Source organism: Numenius arquata, chromosome 5 (assembly GCF_964106895.1).
Source record: "Numenius arquata chromosome 5, bNumArq3.hap1.1, whole genome shotgun sequence".
Lineage (NCBI taxonomy): Eukaryota > Metazoa > Chordata > Aves > Charadriiformes > Scolopacidae > Numenius > Numenius arquata.
In genome coordinates, this window is record NC_133580.1 from 51,002,124 (window position 1) to 51,019,961 (window position 17,838).

The window sequence follows — 17,838 nt, forward strand, 5'->3', positions numbered from 1 at the left end:
GATTGGAGCATCTCCCTTATGAAGAAAGGCTGAGAGAGCTGGGACTCTTTAGCCTGGAGAACAGAAGGCTGAGGGGAGACCTTATCAATGCTCATAAGTATCTAAAGGGTGGGTTGAAGGAGGAGGGAGCCAGACTCTTTTCAGTGGTTGCCAGTGAGAGGACAAGGGGCAACGGGCACAAGCTGGAACATAGGAGGTTCCACTCAAATATGAGAAGAAACTTCTTTACGGTGAGGGTGACAGAGCCCTGGAACAGGCTGCCCAGGGAGGTTGTGGAGTCCCCTTCTTTGGAGATTTTCAAGACCCGCCTGGATGCAGTCCTGAGTAACATGCTCTGACATGCTCTGGGCAATCCTGCTTCGGCAGGGGAGTTGGACTAGATGATCTTTATGGTCCCAACTCTAAAAAATTCAGTGAAATTCAGTGAAATTTCCACTTACAGATAATGGGGCTTTCTGTTAGCAATTTATCTGAACCTGCTGGTGAGTTACAGTTTCAGCGAATGCAGGAAAATCTTTCATTTGTGGTGTGCTGAGCCTTGCCTACGCACAAAAAGAAGACGTTGGACATTTTGGAAATGGATTTCCTTTTAAGTTTCAGCGACAACCAGCTCTGTTTGCAAATAGCTCAAAGTCCTTTTGTACCAGCCTGTGTTTGCCCCATGTCAAAGCCTCTCTGGGAGCCAACTCTCATCCTCTCTGCTTCAGAACAGAGGGCGGTGTTTGAACCTGCTTTATTTGAACAGACATTTTGCTTGTCGAAGAGGGTGGTAACTGTGAGGTGTTAACCCTCACGAAATGCCACGCTGATGAACAGAGTAGCTTGGACCATCAGGCTGCCAAGGCTGGCTGCGTGATTCTGGGCGCTGAATTCTGCATCTGAGCCTGGAATTACATGTTAGGAAATTACATAGTAGCTGAGATAACAGCTTGCTGTTGACGAAATGGAAAGCTCCTGCTCTGTACTACTGTCACCCACCATCCACTCTCAACCTGGGTACAGAGTTTGTGCTGGCTCTGGCATTCCTCTGACCCCGTGCTGATTCACCTTGCCACGCAGGCAAAAAGAGCAGTCTTCCTGCCAGGTGAGTGAGGTTGAACTGGCTCAGCCAAACTTAACATGTGACATATCTCCGATGCCTTAAGCTGCTCTGGTCTAAGACAGAGTGGAGCAGCTCCGTCCCTAAAAAGGAGCATTCCCACCTTACAGTCCATCACTTGCCAAGCTTTCCTGCTACTTCCTTGTGTTGACAGAGAGCTGGGGTTTTTTTTCTGAAAGGTAAAGCAACCAACAAAATCAAGGTTAGTTTTCCTTGACCTCTCCTGAGGAAGGCAGCAAGATCAACCCATTGGGAGTGGGAAGGCTGTAGGACCATCTTCTGTGGCAGACTCTGCCCAGCTTAAACCTGTTGCAAAAGTGCATGCTAACTTGAGTGAAATCCTGGTGAAGGCACAGCAGTCTCCGGGTGTCAGATGTGTTTATCCAGTTCACTGTATGTCTCTCCTTTCATAAGGCATGACACATAAAATTATAACAACCAGACCTATGTAGGTAAAACTTCACCAACACACTGGAGATACCAAGTGGAAGAGCGAGCATTTCTAACTCATCTTTCCAGATAAACTCCCTTTCTGGTTGGCAGTGGCTCCACAAGCCTGGCATGTCCCAGCAATTGCATTCTTGCTACCTAATTTTTTATCCCACAAACTCCTGTTCAGTGACATTTCTTCTGAATAACACCAGCTTCACTGCTTGTCCCTGTTTTGATCTGTTGGATGAATTGCTTGGTTTTATTCTGCTTGTGAAAAGACATCAGCAGGGGCGCTGCTATACTAATTACAATATATGCAGCTTTTTGACGGTCTGAATTTCCCTGGGGGGAAAAGGGAGGCTACAAATGATCATTTTGCAGGGGGCTACGAGTGGCCCTTGATACAGGGCAGCCACGAGGTGGCATGCTGGGCTTTCGCTGCTGCGCCTCGCTGCTCTGGAGCAAGTTACTCAAGAAAAGCAGGCAGATCTTCGAGTTATGTAAAACACTATTCCTGTTAACATCCATCCCTCCTGCAAGAACAAGCTTTGATTTCCACATAAACGGCTGGTCAGATTTAAAGTTATTGTCATATGATTGAAATAGATCTCTTATGTCAGTCAGTCAGTCAAAACAGAATGGAGAATGTGAGTCATGCTGTGCAAAAAAGCAGGAAGTTTGGTTTTGTTGGCACAAATTTTTAATACAGAGAGAAAATTATATGGCTGTGTTGCAGTGTTTGTCTTAGAGATTTGTGAATAACATTGTCCATGCCTTAGAAAAATGTTACCAAAAGAGAAAAGGAAGAACTTTTAGATTACAGTTGTTATTCCTTACGCCTCAGTGGTAAGGAATCTAGGAGGAGGCTAGAAGAAAACATGGACTCTCTTGAAAACTGTTAGAGCCCCCCTAAAATAAAAGGCTGCAATGGGAAGACTGCTGATCTGGGACAGGGAGGTGGGAGGAAACACAAGAGAATGAGGTAATGCTCATGGGTGTGACAGGGACACTTGCATGAGGCTGTTATTGTTTTGCTTTAAGCATAATAAACCTCCATGAACCAGCACAAAGGTAAAAGTGCAAGTCTACTTGTGAAGTATTCTCATATTCCGAAACTCGCTGGGGTCTGTGGTCACTGTGTATCTATCTAAGCCTCTTCAATACCTAGTAGGAAAATCAGTAAGTTACTGTAGAAGGCATAGCACAAAACCAGTTTTTCTGCAGTCCATAAATATAATGGAGTTTAAAATTTAAATATACTAGTTACCCTTCAACATGACTGTTCAAAACATCGCTATGCAAGAAAGAATAATTTAAATGGGAGCAGATGCAGGGGAGAGCTAGTGAGATGAACATGGGAGCAGAGAGCCAAAAGTGTAAGGGAAGAATAAAAGCCTTTGGCTTGTTTTGCCTAGCAAAACAGAAGGAATTTAATTACTTTCCAAACATATAAACGGATAGACACTCAAGAGAGGAGTTATCTAAATAAAGAAAATATTAGCACAAGACCATATGGGTAGAATAATAAAATGTCATTTAAGTTACTAAAAATGGCATGAGCAGTTTGGCATGCGGCACAAGGTAAACTCTTTCGAACTTTGTTATAATGAAGTTAAAAAAAAAAACAACTCTGGATTGCAGTTCAGTGGTGGTCTGGGGAGCAGTGTTCATGAGCTGACTTTGCATATATCTAGTGCTTTAAAAGAGCTGTATTTCCAACTCATTAGAAAATGAGAGTGCAAGCAGGAAGAAAAATTTAGGTAGAAGGACAATTTAGGACTGTTACAAGCTCTTCAAAAAGAATTCAGTGAGCGTTCAGAGAGCCAAAATTTCAAAATCAAGAGAGAAAATACATTGACAATTCCTGTTTTATTAGTGGACTGGAGTGATTAAAAATGAAAAATAAATAGCCAAAATGGGGAAAGCAAGAAATAAAAATGCATTGGTATAAATGACCATATAAGTTATGAGAAGCAGATTAGTTATTGGAAGTGAAGCACATCAGAGGAAATCCATAGCTGGCAGGGCTAAATCCCAGAAACCCCTCGTAACGGTACAAGCCCATTACTACATGGACATGATTAAAATGTCAATAATGATGCAGAAGTGTTCATTGAACACTTATGATCTATGTTTGTAAAGAAGGAGGAAGATATGTGGGTGGATTACTTAACAGTGATGTGATAAATATCAGTCCATTAGTAACCAATGAAGCTCTTCTCTTCTAGGGCTAACTGCGGCCCAGTAGCTCTGGAACAGCTGGCTGTGGAGACCCCTTGTCTGTTGACATTCATCTTTGCTAAACCTTGATATGCTAGGGAAATTCTGGAAAGCTAAAAATGTACCAGGTTGGTACCTGTCTTCAGAAAGGACAGTTGTATGATCTGTAGCAAATGTAGATGTAAGAACAGGTCCCGGCTGAGTACCAAAAAAAGCTCTTATGTGACTCTGATGAAAGAATTAGTAATGCCAGTCAGAGGTCTAATAGTAATCTCATTTTATGCTTCCAGACGATAACAAAACATTCAATTTCCTCTTGAAGGTGTAATAAACTTTTTAAAGGATTTTTACTTAGAACTGCACAGTATTTTAATGAAAAATAAAGGGTAATAAAACATCAGTTAAGCATATATTAAACACTGGCCACATAGTGGGGTTTTTTTAGAACTGGTTATAAATCATTACTGAATAATCTAATGGGATCCCTCCAGGATCTTGTGTACGGTACTGCACACGTATGTAATCAATATTTTCATTAATCATTTGGAAGTAAATACAAAATCACTCCTAATACAATTTGCAGATGACATCTGCATCAGCAGGGTGGTACCATCAGGATGACAAAAGCCGTTGTTCAAAACAGAGCCTGGATAAAGTGACTGGATAAGATAGTCAAATGCAAAGCCACGCATCTCAGGTACGCACATGTACGCACCCACAGGGACCAGCTGGGTGAGATGTGGGGGTTAAAAGAAGAAAAGCATTGTGCTGTGTGCTCACGTATGACCTACAGTCAGCCTTTGCTCCTACGGAAAGCGGAGGCACACCTAGGGATAAACTAGAGCCTTATCTACCCCTGGATACAGATGAAGACTGCACCGTCATCTCCATATTCTGAAATGCAATGCTGAAAAAAAGGGAAAAGAGGAGAGATAAAAAACTGTAATTTAAGGGCTGGAAGAAACATCTCACAACAAAAATTGAAGAGTTTTAACTAATCTGGTTTGTTACAAAGATGATGAATGTGTGGCTTGATAAACTACACACCTACCTTGACAGGGATGAATACTGACACAGACAGACTGATGGTAGCAGCTCTAATCATGGCACGATCTGGCATTCAGTTCATTCAGATCATGGCAGACCGTAGGCATTCAGCAGGCAACAGCCAGCCCCAGTGATGGGAACTGACAGAGCAGCCCCTCCTGCTTCCCAGAGCAAAGGGCGTAACTGCTGGAAGGGGGGGGGGGGGGGAGGAATGGTCCCTGAAGGATGCAGAGGTATTACCTGCTTGATGAAGGAAATCAAAATCTCTGAATACAGAGGAAACATGAGTTGAATGTACCACAGGTGGCTTCCGAGGCTGCTGCAACACTTGGCCAACATGCTGAGGCTGCTGTTCTTGGGCCTATCAGTCACCATGTTGTGGAACATACACACCTACCCAGCCAAGCTCATCTGTTGAAGGCCACACCAGCCAGGGTGGCCATTAACTCGGGAATGAGCTCCTGAGGGAAGCAGTTGATGCTGCTGTGCCCTTTCCTGAAGGAATCGCGGTGCTCGAGGTGCCCGAAGCAACATAAACCACCGGCCTCGGGAGGGGGATGGCCACTACGGGCACCTCAGCAGGGCCTGTACGTGTCGGTGTGAGTACAGACGTACCTACTCTTGCCCTCTTCTCGGCCGGCCGTTCCCTCACACCGCCCAGGGGGAACACGACGGCCCCTGGGGCCGTTCCCGCCCGACGAGCCCATTCCGCTCCGGAGGGGTCCGTTACCCGTCCCGTCCACCCCCGTCCCCGCGTGCCGGGTGGTGCGCGCCGCTGGTCCCGCCCTGCCGGCACCGGAGGAAGAGCCACGTCTCCAGCCCGGCGGAGGGCCGGCCGGGAAGGGGTGGGGCCGCGCCTCCCGGCGCTCCAGTCAGCGGCACATTTTGGGCGCCGGCTCCGCCAATCCCAGAGCGGATCGGTGAATCATGCGCTTTCGATTGGCCAGGGCAGCGGCAGAGGGAGGGGAGAGAGCGGCGTGACTCCAATTGGCCCGGCCGCTCTGTTGACAAACACCGCTCCTTCCCGCCCTCGCAGTCGGCCGGCCCCAATCAAGAGGCAGGAGCGGGCGGAGCGGCGTGGCGGCGACCCAACGGGCTGCCTCCCCGCCGCGGAGGGGCGGGCGGCGGTGTCGGGGGCGGTCGCGCGCAGAGTGCCGGTACGTGGCGGCAGGGTGGGGCGGGGCAAGGAGAGCTGCGGCGCGCGGCGGGCGCCCATTCTGTGGCGGCGGCGTTGGCGGCAGCGTTCATGTCCTAACGGCCGGCGGCGGCGGCGGCGGCGGGCGAGGCGGGGCCCCTCCATGCGGGGGCCGCGGTGCCGCAGCGCTCTGGCCGCCTTTACCTTGCTGTTGTTGCTGTTCGGGGTGGCGGCAGGCGGCCCGGAGTCGCCACCGCTGGCCGGTGATGCCGCGGCTGTGGAGGCCGCTTTCGGGTTGGGGGCGGCCGCCGCTCCCGCCACTCTGTCGGCCGGTCCCGCTGATGTGACGGTGGAGGACGATGAGGCCGGTGTGGCCCCCGCGGCGCCCGGAGAACAGGAGCCCGAGGAGAGCGGAGAGGCCCGGACCGGCGGCAGGTGGGCAGCGGCGGGGGCGGGGCGGGAGGTGTCGGTGACTGGGATGAGGGTCAGTGACTGGGCCTGGGGAGGGGGTGGGCTGGCCGGGGTGGGCGTCAGTGCCTGGGGCTGGTGAGGGGTGGTCAGCCGTCTGGGCGGGGGGGTCAGTGCCTGGAGATGCTGGGGAGGAGGTTAGCGCCCGGTTTCGGGTGCTTTGGCGGGGGCCATTACCCGGGGGCGGGGGTCGGTGCCTCCGGGAAGAGAGGGGCCAGCGTCCAGGGTCAGTGTCTGGGGGTGCTGGGGAAGGAAGGAGGGAGAGGAGTGGCAGTCTCCAGGCTGGGAATCGGCATCAGGGAGCGCTGTGGGGGGGTCGGTGGGTGGGAAAGGAGCTGCAGGGTCCCGGGGGTCGTGTGTGGTGAAGGGGTCGTGCAGGAGAAGGCTCTTAGGGGTGCGCCGCAGGGAATAGGGTTTGGCAGGATCAGTAGTTTGGGGAAAGCGAAGGTGGGAGAGTTGGGCTGTGGGTCGTTTATAGAGGGAGCGGTGCGTGGAGAAACAGGGGTGCCGCAAGCTGGTGTGTGGCTTTGACCTCTAGGGACACCCAGGGAAGTATCTGAGGGTGGGAGGTGAGGCGAAAGGACGGAAGAGATGGGTCCCACCATGGGGCTGGAAGGAGCCCTGCAGTGATGGACAGGCTGGATGGAGGGGTGAGGGGAGAGGCTGTAGCATTAAGGAAAGGGTACTTCAGGACCTCACCATCCTTAAGGAACTTGTTCTTTTCTGTGGTTGTTAGTAGGGAGAATGGGTGCCTTAATTCTTAAACAGATATGCTGCCGGCTGTCATGCTAAATGACATCTGGCTAGTCTACTTAGCCTGGTAATAACCAAGTCTCGATCCCTTCCTTGACTTGTTACCGCATGGCAGTGCTGTGCCTGTGGGAAGGAGACCCGCAAGCACCACATCTATAGTCTAAACTCTTTCCAGCACCTGCAGCTCACAGTTGTTCGGAGCATTGTATCCCTTTCTGCCATCTTTTTCTTTTAAAGAAAATACAGTTCTCCTGTTTACTTAATTGTCTGTTAAACAGAGACACTGGTGTATGCTCGAAAGGAAGCCAAACATGCAAGACAAATTGCTGAACAAGTTTCAGAATGTAACAAGAGGAAATAACATCCTTTAATAACTGCATGTGGCAAGAAGCTCTGGCAAAAGAAGGATTTTAATGAATGACTCAAGTGCAGAAATGTTACTGAGCTGTTTCCAGTCTGTTTCTGAATTGGCTGAGAAAGATGAGGTGATAAGCCACAGCCAGAGTTTCAAGGAAGAAGAGCATGACTAAATGCTTACTATATTTGAGAACCTGTTCTAAAAATGAAAAGCCCAAAGCTTTTTGTTAGTATAGCCAAGCATTCACTTAGAGCAAGAAACTGGCTGATAACTTGGCACCCTGTTTTCTTTGAGGAAAATCTATTGACTTTTTTTTGTGATATCATTCTTTTGTGTATCAGGTCATCAAAATGCTACCTAGTTTATTACAATTCTACTGCATTCAATTTTTAATAAGTCCTTCATTTATTTAGCTCTGAAAATATTTAAAAATGGATTTTCTGTCTGACTGCTAGAGCTAAGTAAAATACGCTAAAGATATTCAATTTAGTAATTTAAGACTAAGATTAAATGTCGCTGTTCTCTAATTGATCAGTGTATAGGAATAGATTTGCTGTCATCAAATAAAAATAGAATTGTTGCCTGGCCACAGTATCTGCCTGCGTTTCTTTATTTTATTCATCTCTGAGAACTCTACTCACTTCAGCTAATTGTTCTTCAGCAATCAAATATCCGTGTAATATAACAGGTCAGTATAATCTGAAAAACAAACACAACAAAACCAGAATCCAAAAAAAAAACCCCAGCTACTTTTGCTGTAGGCAAATTAATGTAATCCTCTTGGTTTTGAGGATTTTGTAATTTCCTAGAAGAAAATGTATGGGTTAGTGAATTACCGTGTTGTTTACATACAAACATGCGAGTTTTGAAATTGGAATAGCTGCTTAAGAGTTCGTTTGACAAACAGTCCTATTTGCAATGTCCCAAATGGCTTTTGAGGGTGGAGGGTATTAGGGTTGTGGGTTGTGTTTTTTTTTTTTTTTAAAACTGAAACAGGAATAGTGATAAAGCGATGACAAATTCTGCTTTGTTTTTCTAACAAAACTCATTTGAATAGCTACATTTTGTTTTGCACAGTGAAAGGGTGTAGATAAGCTGCATAAGTGTTTCTCCTCTATCCTGTTTACATCTTCCCTTGCAATCTTAGCCCTTTTCTTCTGTTTGTAGGTAAATTAGATACCTTCACTTCTGTAAAGTAGAACAGAGCTGTGGTCAGGCCACTTGATCTCATAATATGTGCTGTGTTCGTGATAGGAAATAAACAATAGTTTTAAAGCCCAGGACTGGCCTTTTGTCAATGTATGTGGAAGTTTGTAGTAGATATTTTGCATAGTTTCAAGGGGGAACACTATAACTGCCCTTCAACAAGAAGCTCAAGTCTGTGAGTGAAAAGGATGGGAAATAGGAGGAAAACGTTTTCATTTAACCATAGAGGCTGTTTGTGTGTGGTCGGGGTGGGGGAAGTATGTCCAGATGTGTTTTCATATTGTCAAAGTGCAAATAAAATCTGACTAGATAGTGTTAGCTTAGTCTCTGCCAGCTGCTGTGATTACAGAAACCTTGGTATGCACCGTACTGTACTAGCCCCTTGCGTTAGTCCTTCTGCTGGCCATCTGTAAGGGCCCAGAAGGGATTTTCTTCTCCATCACTTGGTTCATAATGTGTTCTGGAGCAGCAGCTAGAGGCAAGGTGAAGTACCTGTCTTCATCATTTTACTGAGGTTTGTTTCTCAGGTGCTTGGTTGATGGATCTTGGGATTTAAGTAACTGCCTAGTTTGGAGTAACTCCTTTCTTTATCTTTTTGTTCTGGTCCAGGCATGTGGAGACTACAGCAGTTTTGATTTTCTGTTGGTGTTTTGTTTTGTTTGGGGTTTTTTTTCCCTCTCTATTATGTGCGTGATGTGATTCACTCCCTAGTATGCTCCGTGATTTACTTTCCCCCAATGCCTTGCTGTTTCAGGAATTAGCAGCCTTGATGCTGTCTTTATCCTCCTCATTTCCTTGGCATTATAGTTGTGCCTTTTGACCTTTTGACCGTTGACCTTAAGTTGGGTAATATTTTGTGTTTTGTGTGGGATGGTATGCATAATTTAGGTCTAGTTTAGTCGCGTTTTTAAAAAATGTGTGTTGTTGGAAGCTGGCTTCTTTGGTTAAGGTAGTCCTTAAGCTTTACCCCAGTAAAGCTGGAGGTGGTGTTGATACAGCCAGTGATAAGGTGTCGTTTTGCAGAGAATAACAGAGTTTATCAGGCTTAACCAAAATAAAAGCTAACGTGGGAATTCCTTTTCCTTGCAACTTGTTGATTAGGTGTCCCCAAGATGCATCCAGAATATCACCGTTTCAGTTTAATGTAATGGAATTGCAGGCACAGTTTTAACCTCTTCAGCCAGCAAAGGCTTGCAAAGAGATGGCTAAAAGGCCGGCTCTTTATTCGTGAATTATGGCCATATTCTACTGGTGTTTGTAAGAATTTGCTTTAAGAATTGGGCTTAACATGCTACAGTAAACTTATAACACTGTGGGGTGACAAAAAGCAAGTTGCCAGTTTGTTTTTTAAGCTCTGAAACGGTTTCTTGAAGTAGTTGCCTAAATTGCTTTTATCAGAGTGTGTTGATCTAGTGCTTGATTAGATTACTTGAAAGATGGGAAGATCTCTTGGCACCACTTCATACTCTCAGTACGCAAAGCTGCAAGCAGTGGAATCTCACAGAGAAAGGGGGGAGACTTGAAAAAAGCAGAATCTTGTAGTGAGAAGGTATAACACTAGCATGGATCCAGGGCACATGTAGACAAATTGCAGATCTTATACCAATTTGAGGTCAAGTGACAGGATTTTAATTCACTGGAGTCAGTCAGAGATGGGGAGAACAGCTATTAAGATTTAAATTATAGAAAATAGACTAACGAAGAATTTTATTACAAGAGTAAGGATTCTTAGCAGTTGTTTTCTGTCACACGGGATTATTGTTGTAGGGCAAGATGAAGACGGGACCAGAAACATGACTATGTGGTTCAAAATGAGTCAGTCATAAAAAAAGCAGACAGAAATGAATGCTTTTCTTGTACGTAGTTGCAATTCTAAAAGTAGCCATATGGAAGATTTGGGTACAGCCGAGCTGGTCCTGTTCCTGTGCCTTAGTGAAGTGTTTGCTCAGTAGGTGGAGTTTGTGAAACAAAGTCCACTGTAGAGTTGTTGGCTAAGGGGACTAATAAAGAGTACCATTGCACCTAAGAGAAGTTAGGATTTTTCTGGTATGCAGAAGCGGTTGGATAAACCAGTTTCTCAAAATGCGTGCTAGTGGTACAAAGGTTTCCTCTGAAGGCATGATTATTCCACCCGCCCTGCCACCCCTTTCCTAATCAGCTGAATTTAAAATTAAGTGCAGTTACACTACAATTTGGGTGACTGGAGATCATGATGCAAGTACAGATTCCAAAATTTGGGTCGTCGTGGCGAGGGTTAAATAATGCGAGAACTCTTAGGGAAGGTTGAGATTTGCATCTGGTGGGAAAAGATAATAAAGAAAGGTAAGATAGAAAGGCATAAAAGATTTGCTACTTGCAGGAGAACTCAAGCAGGAAGAATTATATAAAGGGAAAACAATGGGAGTAGATGGCAAGGAAGCATTTCACAGTCCAATTCTAGGATTTTTCTTTTCTGCAGTGTTAATGCCAAAATTCCCTTCTAGCTACACTTCTACCTTTTTTATAACCTCATTGTCAGCTGGATCAACATAAAATTTAAATAGACCCACTTGAAATAATATTTTTATGTAATGCTAGAGGGCTTCAGATAAATTGTTTTACCGTAAAGCAAACATATTCTGTTACATGTGTGTCCAAGGCCTTTAATGTGTGAGCACTTGTTTACGGTGCTTGAAAATAGATAGTCTCCTGCAATCTGGTTTATTATTAACTTGGTCTTGATTTTGGTACAGTTTGAATAATTGTATGTACTCAGCTTATAAAAACTCATGCGTTCTACTGTTCAAATATTTGCACAATTGCTGTTTTTCTAGCAGTTTCTTAAACTAAGCTTTTGAAAGAATGTGATACTTGGCCACCTTCAGATGTGTAGGAGCTGCTATGTTATTTTTGGTAAAGGTTAAAGATGTATTTCATTTTCTACTTATTAATAATATAGTGCTATAGTATGGTATAAGGTCCTATAAAATGTGTGGGTTACTTTTACATGTAAAACTGCAGTGTTTTACATGACCTTTGTTATAGGTGATGTAATAAGCTGCTATCCCTGAACATATTTTTAAGATCATGATTTTAGTTTTTCCCTCTTTAAAGAAAAACAATAGCCCCCATCATTTCCTCTCTAAACTTCAGCTTACTGCACTGGTAACTTTGGACAAGTGAATATATTTGGCTTCAGTTCTACACAGTAATTTAGTGTCCCTTATTGTTTAAAGTAATGATTCATATACGTGTCTGTATGTGCATTACCTCCCCCCAGCCCTTTCACTCTACCCAAAAATAGTTAATCTACCCATCAGGTTTATTTGCCCAGTTCCTTATTCTCATTGAAACCAATGTCTATAAAGGTCCTTCTGGGTCACTAGATCCAGCCCCCCTCAGTGCAAACAGGCTGTAAAGTGATCAAGCTCTACTCCCACAGCCTTTGAAGATTGGTGAGCCTGCTGCAAGCCAAAGCTGGCAACACATCCCAGCTTTTTCAGGTCAGAGTGAAACAATCTTCAAGGGAAAAAAGGCCCTTCAAAAAAGCCTTGTCAGGGTGTTTTCTCTGATGTGTTGTTTAGGGTTTTTTTTGTTGTTTTCTTTTTGTTTTGTTTGGTTTGGTTTTTTATTTTAATGCTTGAATTCTAGCCCAATCAGAAATGATTATTCTAATTGTACTGCTGTGTAAGATTTACTAAAATTGATGAGCTTCAGGTGCTGTAGAAATTGACAGCTAGCTTCCCGTTAGCATGTATCCCCAGACAGACGGGCTACTTACAGCCTAAGCTGCATAAGGAAATTTGCTTGCTTTGTTATCTGCAGACGTTGGAGGTCGATTCTGGTGTCCTGTGTGTACCTTAGGCGAGACTTGTTTTATTCTAAGGCTTGTCGAATCTCCAGGATTTCGATGTTTGATCCAGAGGTATTGAAAACTTAGTTGTGAATTAGTATTTCTTACTTACTTATTTGCTGGGTTAATAGTTTCAGTCTAGGGTGTTTTGAAAGGACATATTAAAGATCAGTGTGGAAGGGACTGGAAAAGAATAGGATCTGTACTCTTCATATAAATATCTCAAAACAAGAGGATCTCATTCAGTGTTGTGGTAACACCTGCATGTGGGAGCAAGAAGTCAACTATCTTCCCCTGAATGTCTTACAGCATGTAAATTCATTTATGACATCCAGCCAGATACTTCAACTTTTCTACTCTCCCTTGTTGGGCTAGGTAGAGCTAGCAAGTTTAATTGCTGTTTTGCAGATTATATAGACTTAACTTTTAAGTTGGAGTTGCACTGTGTTAAATATAGGAAAGAGCTAATAGATAAACTCCATACTGCTGTAGTTTTGACTGAATGCTTCCAACTTGCAGATCTCTAGTAATTATCAGCACTTTGGATGGACGAATTGCTGCACTGGATCCAGAAAACAGTGGGAGAAAACAGTGGGATCTGGATGTGGGATCAGGTTCTCTTGTGTCATCCAGCCTCAGTAAACCAGAGGTAAGGCTCAATCTCTTTCCTAACTAAATCTTTAAAAACAGAATTTTCTATAATAAAACAAATGCAACTTCCTCTGTACCTGATAGATGTCAAATAATGCAACAAACTTAGTATGGATAAAGTTTGATAGCTGTTCTGAAACTTTTTTTTGAGTGCTTGCATCATGTTGCCATTTCAAACTAGAATGTGTCAGCATTTTAGTCTTGCGATTGACATATATGATAACTTTCAAACCAGATGATGTAACTGAGTTTGGGAATTGTATGCAATCGCTGACTGAAAATGAGTTACTTGTAATTCGAAGCAAATGAAAGGATCATCTGCTTTGTATTACTACAGTATTTTTTGGCAAGTACTGGCTTTTTTTTGCTCCTTAAGAAAAGCAAAAGTCCTTGTGACTTAACAAATGAACAAAGACTTACTGTTTATTTTTTTTTAATATACTAGATAAATGGACTGCCTATGAAATAGAATGTGTTAACAATGAAATAGAACGTTGAAGGTCACCCTGAACTACCAGGTGGTAAAGGGTTGCATCAATTCTTGCTGATGAACTGTAAGAAGGAAATATAAAGAGTTAAATTTCTTGTTTGGTGCTATTTCCACCATCAGTTTGAATAAACTTACACTAGAATTTAGAAGGAAGTTTTTTGCTGGTGTTTCCCCCCCCCCTGCCACTGAAGAAGTAAGACCCATGAGTCATCTTCTCCTAGGATAAGGAGGAGTAAATATACCAACTAAGAGAGAGTTTGTGGTGATGACGACAAAGTGCACAGTCCTTCGCTGTCATGGATGGTAGAATTTGATGACCAGTCCTATATTGTGCTTTCACGTGATAAGCATCAGAGAATGAAAGTTGAATTCAGGGGTATTCAGACTGTATGAGCTTCTTGCTTAAGGTTTTTTGTTGCCATCTAGTTTACATGACCTCTGTTTCGGTATAAAGAAGTCCAAGGCAAGATTTGGTCTGTTGCTGTGGTAGTGTAAGTATGAGAGCTAGTGATAATTATCTCAGATCGCAGAAGTAATGTGAATGTTAACTCATATTTCTTTGTTTCTGAGAGAGAATTTCATTTACAAATGCAAATTTTTGAGTCTCGTTCAAATGTACTTTTGTGTCTAAGATGTATTTTTGTGTTGAAGAAAAAGCACTGTGAGAAAGGAGAACTTCCTTAAAAATGTTCTAGGGCGGAATTTAAAAGAATCGAAATCTGTAAAAAGAACTGTAAAGAGCTCCATAAAGAGGAAGCTGCCAGTTGTAAACTGTGGTCCTTCACAAATGTTTTCAATACTAGACACTTAAAATATTGTTCTGTTATCTGTTGTTGCTGCGAATAGTTTCTAATGACCACTGTGAAAATAGAACAACCAGTTATAAAACACACATTTGAAATATGTGCAAATATAAATTTAATTTTTCAGTACAAATTAAGACATGAGCTCAGGTTTTTAAACTTGTCAAGAATGCAAGCATTTAATATTAGAGAAGAGGTTTTTGCAAATCTAGATTTTGTTGCTCAACTGATATGTCCAGAGGTTTGATAATTTCCAGTATGGTATGACTGTAGAAGCTAAAGGTTGATGCGTAGACATCAAAAATTGTAGTTTGTCCGTGCAATGCTTAATTCTCTTTTGTAGCTACAAGTTAATAAGTTGTGGGAATCATAAAAACACACTTGCAAAGAGCGTTTGTTATGCATGTAGGAAGTTTTCAGAGGGGCTTTCTGATTGTTGCATTTCTACAACTGTGACCAAAGACACTGATGGATTTTGGCAGTTAAGATGCAGATCCTACAAGAGAACTAATTTTGGAAGTAACAGCTTCTAAAAGGCCAGAATGAAGTTTTAAGTGTTATGAATATAGGCCTTTTTAGATTTACTGTCATGTAAACAAATGCTGTTAAGATAAGACAGAATTTAACAAGAAACAAAAGTGATGAATATTCCAAATAAGCTATTTAAATATTAAAATGTTTAATCTGATATCAGTGTCAGCTGAAAGACTTCATGCAGTGAATCTAGACACTGCTTGAGTGAGTAATTGGCCTCAGTAAAGTTGTTGGGACAATTCTCGTTTGGGTCAAAATATTAAATTCACTAAAGTCTCGGAGTCTGTCATCTCCCCACTCTATGGTATTTTCTCTCTGATTTGGGCATGTGGCATGTTAAGTTTTACTCTAACTATTAAGGCTTTTTCTTCCTCTTCCAACACTTTTGAGGTAAAAAAGGCCTCTGTGCCTGCAACCACAATATTATCTTCATCCTAAACCAGTACCAATATGTAAGCTGTTAACCTACATCTTCTTGCAAGAAATGGCAGATGAGAAACTTTTTTTGCGTTACACTTGCGGTGTTAAAGATTTTTGCTCTTTCAGAATGAGGAAAGTGTGTGCTTCGGTGTATTATTGTTTTGATAAGGTGGGTTTTTTTAACTATCTCGGGTGAGAGTGCAATGAGCTGTAGTTCCAGGTCCTGGTGTGAAAGCATCAATTTAATTTCCAAGTGGCTTTTAAAAGAAGAGATAAGATCTTCAAACTTAGTGTTTAATAGAATAGTAGGTACTTCCTTTGCCTAACTGTAAAATGTCAACTTGGCTGTCTGAAGCTTGTGTGTTAATTAGGAAACCGAGGTAGTAAAATTTCAAATGTTCCAGCAGGTCTGTCAAACACTTCAGATCTTGAAACTACTGCTTACGACACTGACAAGTGAGATGTTCATCATTTGTCATGTGAACAGATCAATTAGAAGGGAAAGGCTGCTGAACTACTAATTGTGTGTCTGGGTAACTGAAACAGTAAAATTCATTCCTTGGCTCTAAGCTCCAACATAAACAATCACGGTCAGGGTGTCAAGGCTGAAAAGGTATGATTCTGTTTCAGTCTTGTGCATAAGAATTAAAAAAACCCCTTTGTTTCCCCATCCATTGTGTTACAATGATGAGCCCTTCTCTATAAAAGCTGTATATTTACAACTCCAAGATTTCTTGTTACTTGCACATAAAGATTGCTTGTTGAAGTTCGGAGTAAAGTCATTGAACCTCAACTTTTCTAAAAGGGGGCTTACTTTTAAGGAAAACCCTTTAATTTACTCTTTTAAAATTTAGCTTTGTAATGAATACATCATCTGTACTTAGAAGGGAATACTTTTGGGAGAATCAGCCTGTTAAAATAATGATGTTTGATCGTAGTGAAAATAGGCATGTGCCTCTCAAGAAGTGGAAATGATTCCTAGCACATCATTACTAGACTGTTGTCGTTTACTAATGAGGGTGATGTGTTCTCTTACCTGGGTAGCTTTATACTGAATTACTAAATGGGCTTCCGTCTCTTTCTTTTATGAGGAGAAAGAAAGTGTGATCATCCCTGTATATTAAAATGACTGGCCAGTAGTGGCTAGCATGACTGATGGGACGGAGGAGTCTGGAGAAGAGATGGAGACAGAAAAAAAAGTCTACTGTGGGCTGGATAAATGGTAGAGATACTCCTGTGAAAAAGCTGCTGTCTGATGTTTGATGTGAAAAGGGCAAAATAAGTGGGATACTTGATAGTGAAGATGTGAGAGTAACAGTTTAAAAATATATTCACGACTGTGACATGATTTTTCTTTGCACTGTCGGGAACACTGCAGGGAGTTCAGCCTGATGGGGCAGCTCCAGTCATAGTAGTTTCAGTGCTCCAGACAGAAGCTGCACTGGCATATACTCGATAAAAGTAGCTGCATTGGCTCATGATTTGGCTGTTACAGACTAATCCCTATGTAAGCATGTTATTTCCTTATTTGAGAGATTGAGGATCATGAGACAAAATGAGTTTCAGTCAACAACGCCGACATTTATAGCAGTCACAGTAAACATACCACCGTATCCTGGAAAAATGAAATAATTGGGTTATGTCATGTCACATGCTCTCGTTATCTTTGAGTTGCATTGTATATAAATTAAATTCTTGCTGTTTTTTATTGTAATGCAATAAAATAAACTTTTCTACAAACTTAGACATCTGTGTGATCTTCTTTCGGACAGAAAAGTGCCACAGTTTTGTGGAATAGCCTTTTTTTTTTTTGTTGTGGTTTTCCCCCCCCCCGCTCACCCCAGAGAAATGTGGAGATGTAAAGAAGTTTTATACTGAAGTCAGATGAAAAGTAATTGCTTTGTAGGCAAAGTGAACCCGTAGATACCATTAGCAGATTGTTCCTTTTTTGCCTGTTGGAGAGGAGAGACTGATGCTTAGAGCAGTGAGTTGGGAAAGAATTTTGAAATCTCCAGAGCTCCGCTAGTGACATGATTTAATGTATGGTATGAATGTATCTTTTTTTTTTTTACTTTTTTTTTTTCTTCCCTTTACCAGCATCACAAACATTTGCAAATTTTCAGTGCTTAGATTCCCCAAAAGAACTACTAATTTCTGCTGTGGAGTGTCCAGGCACCTGGGAATCACTTTAAGGTGCTGACTGCCTGCACTTTCCTGCACATTAGATCAGGCAACCTCTGTACCCAGTCAAGCCAGAGAAAAACCAAAAGCTGTCGTGGGTCACTTTGGGAATGCGGGAAGAAATTCAGCAACTCTCATCCTTTGGTCTCCTACACTTTGGTGCAGAAGAAATTGCAAAACCCACACTGAAGTGGGTCAGGGCAAGACAA

The 17,838-nt window shown here is 42.8% G+C and overlaps 1 protein-coding gene across 1 annotated transcript in view; it reads left to right on the top strand.

Moving 5' to 3' along the window:
• The first annotated feature begins 5,973 nt into the window (after nt 1–5,973).
• Nucleotides 5,974–17,838, top strand: part of EIF2AK3 (eukaryotic translation initiation factor 2 alpha kinase 3) — a 45,564-nt gene continuing 33,699 nt past the window's right edge. Inside the window, exons 1-2 of the mRNA XM_074147633.1 lie at nt 5,974–6,368; nt 13,070–13,199. Coding sequence (XP_074003734.1) covers nt 6,097–6,368; nt 13,070–13,199 — 402 coding nt within the window. The 5' untranslated portion in view covers nt 5,974–6,096. The remainder of the gene's footprint in view (nt 6,369–13,069; nt 13,200–17,838) is intronic.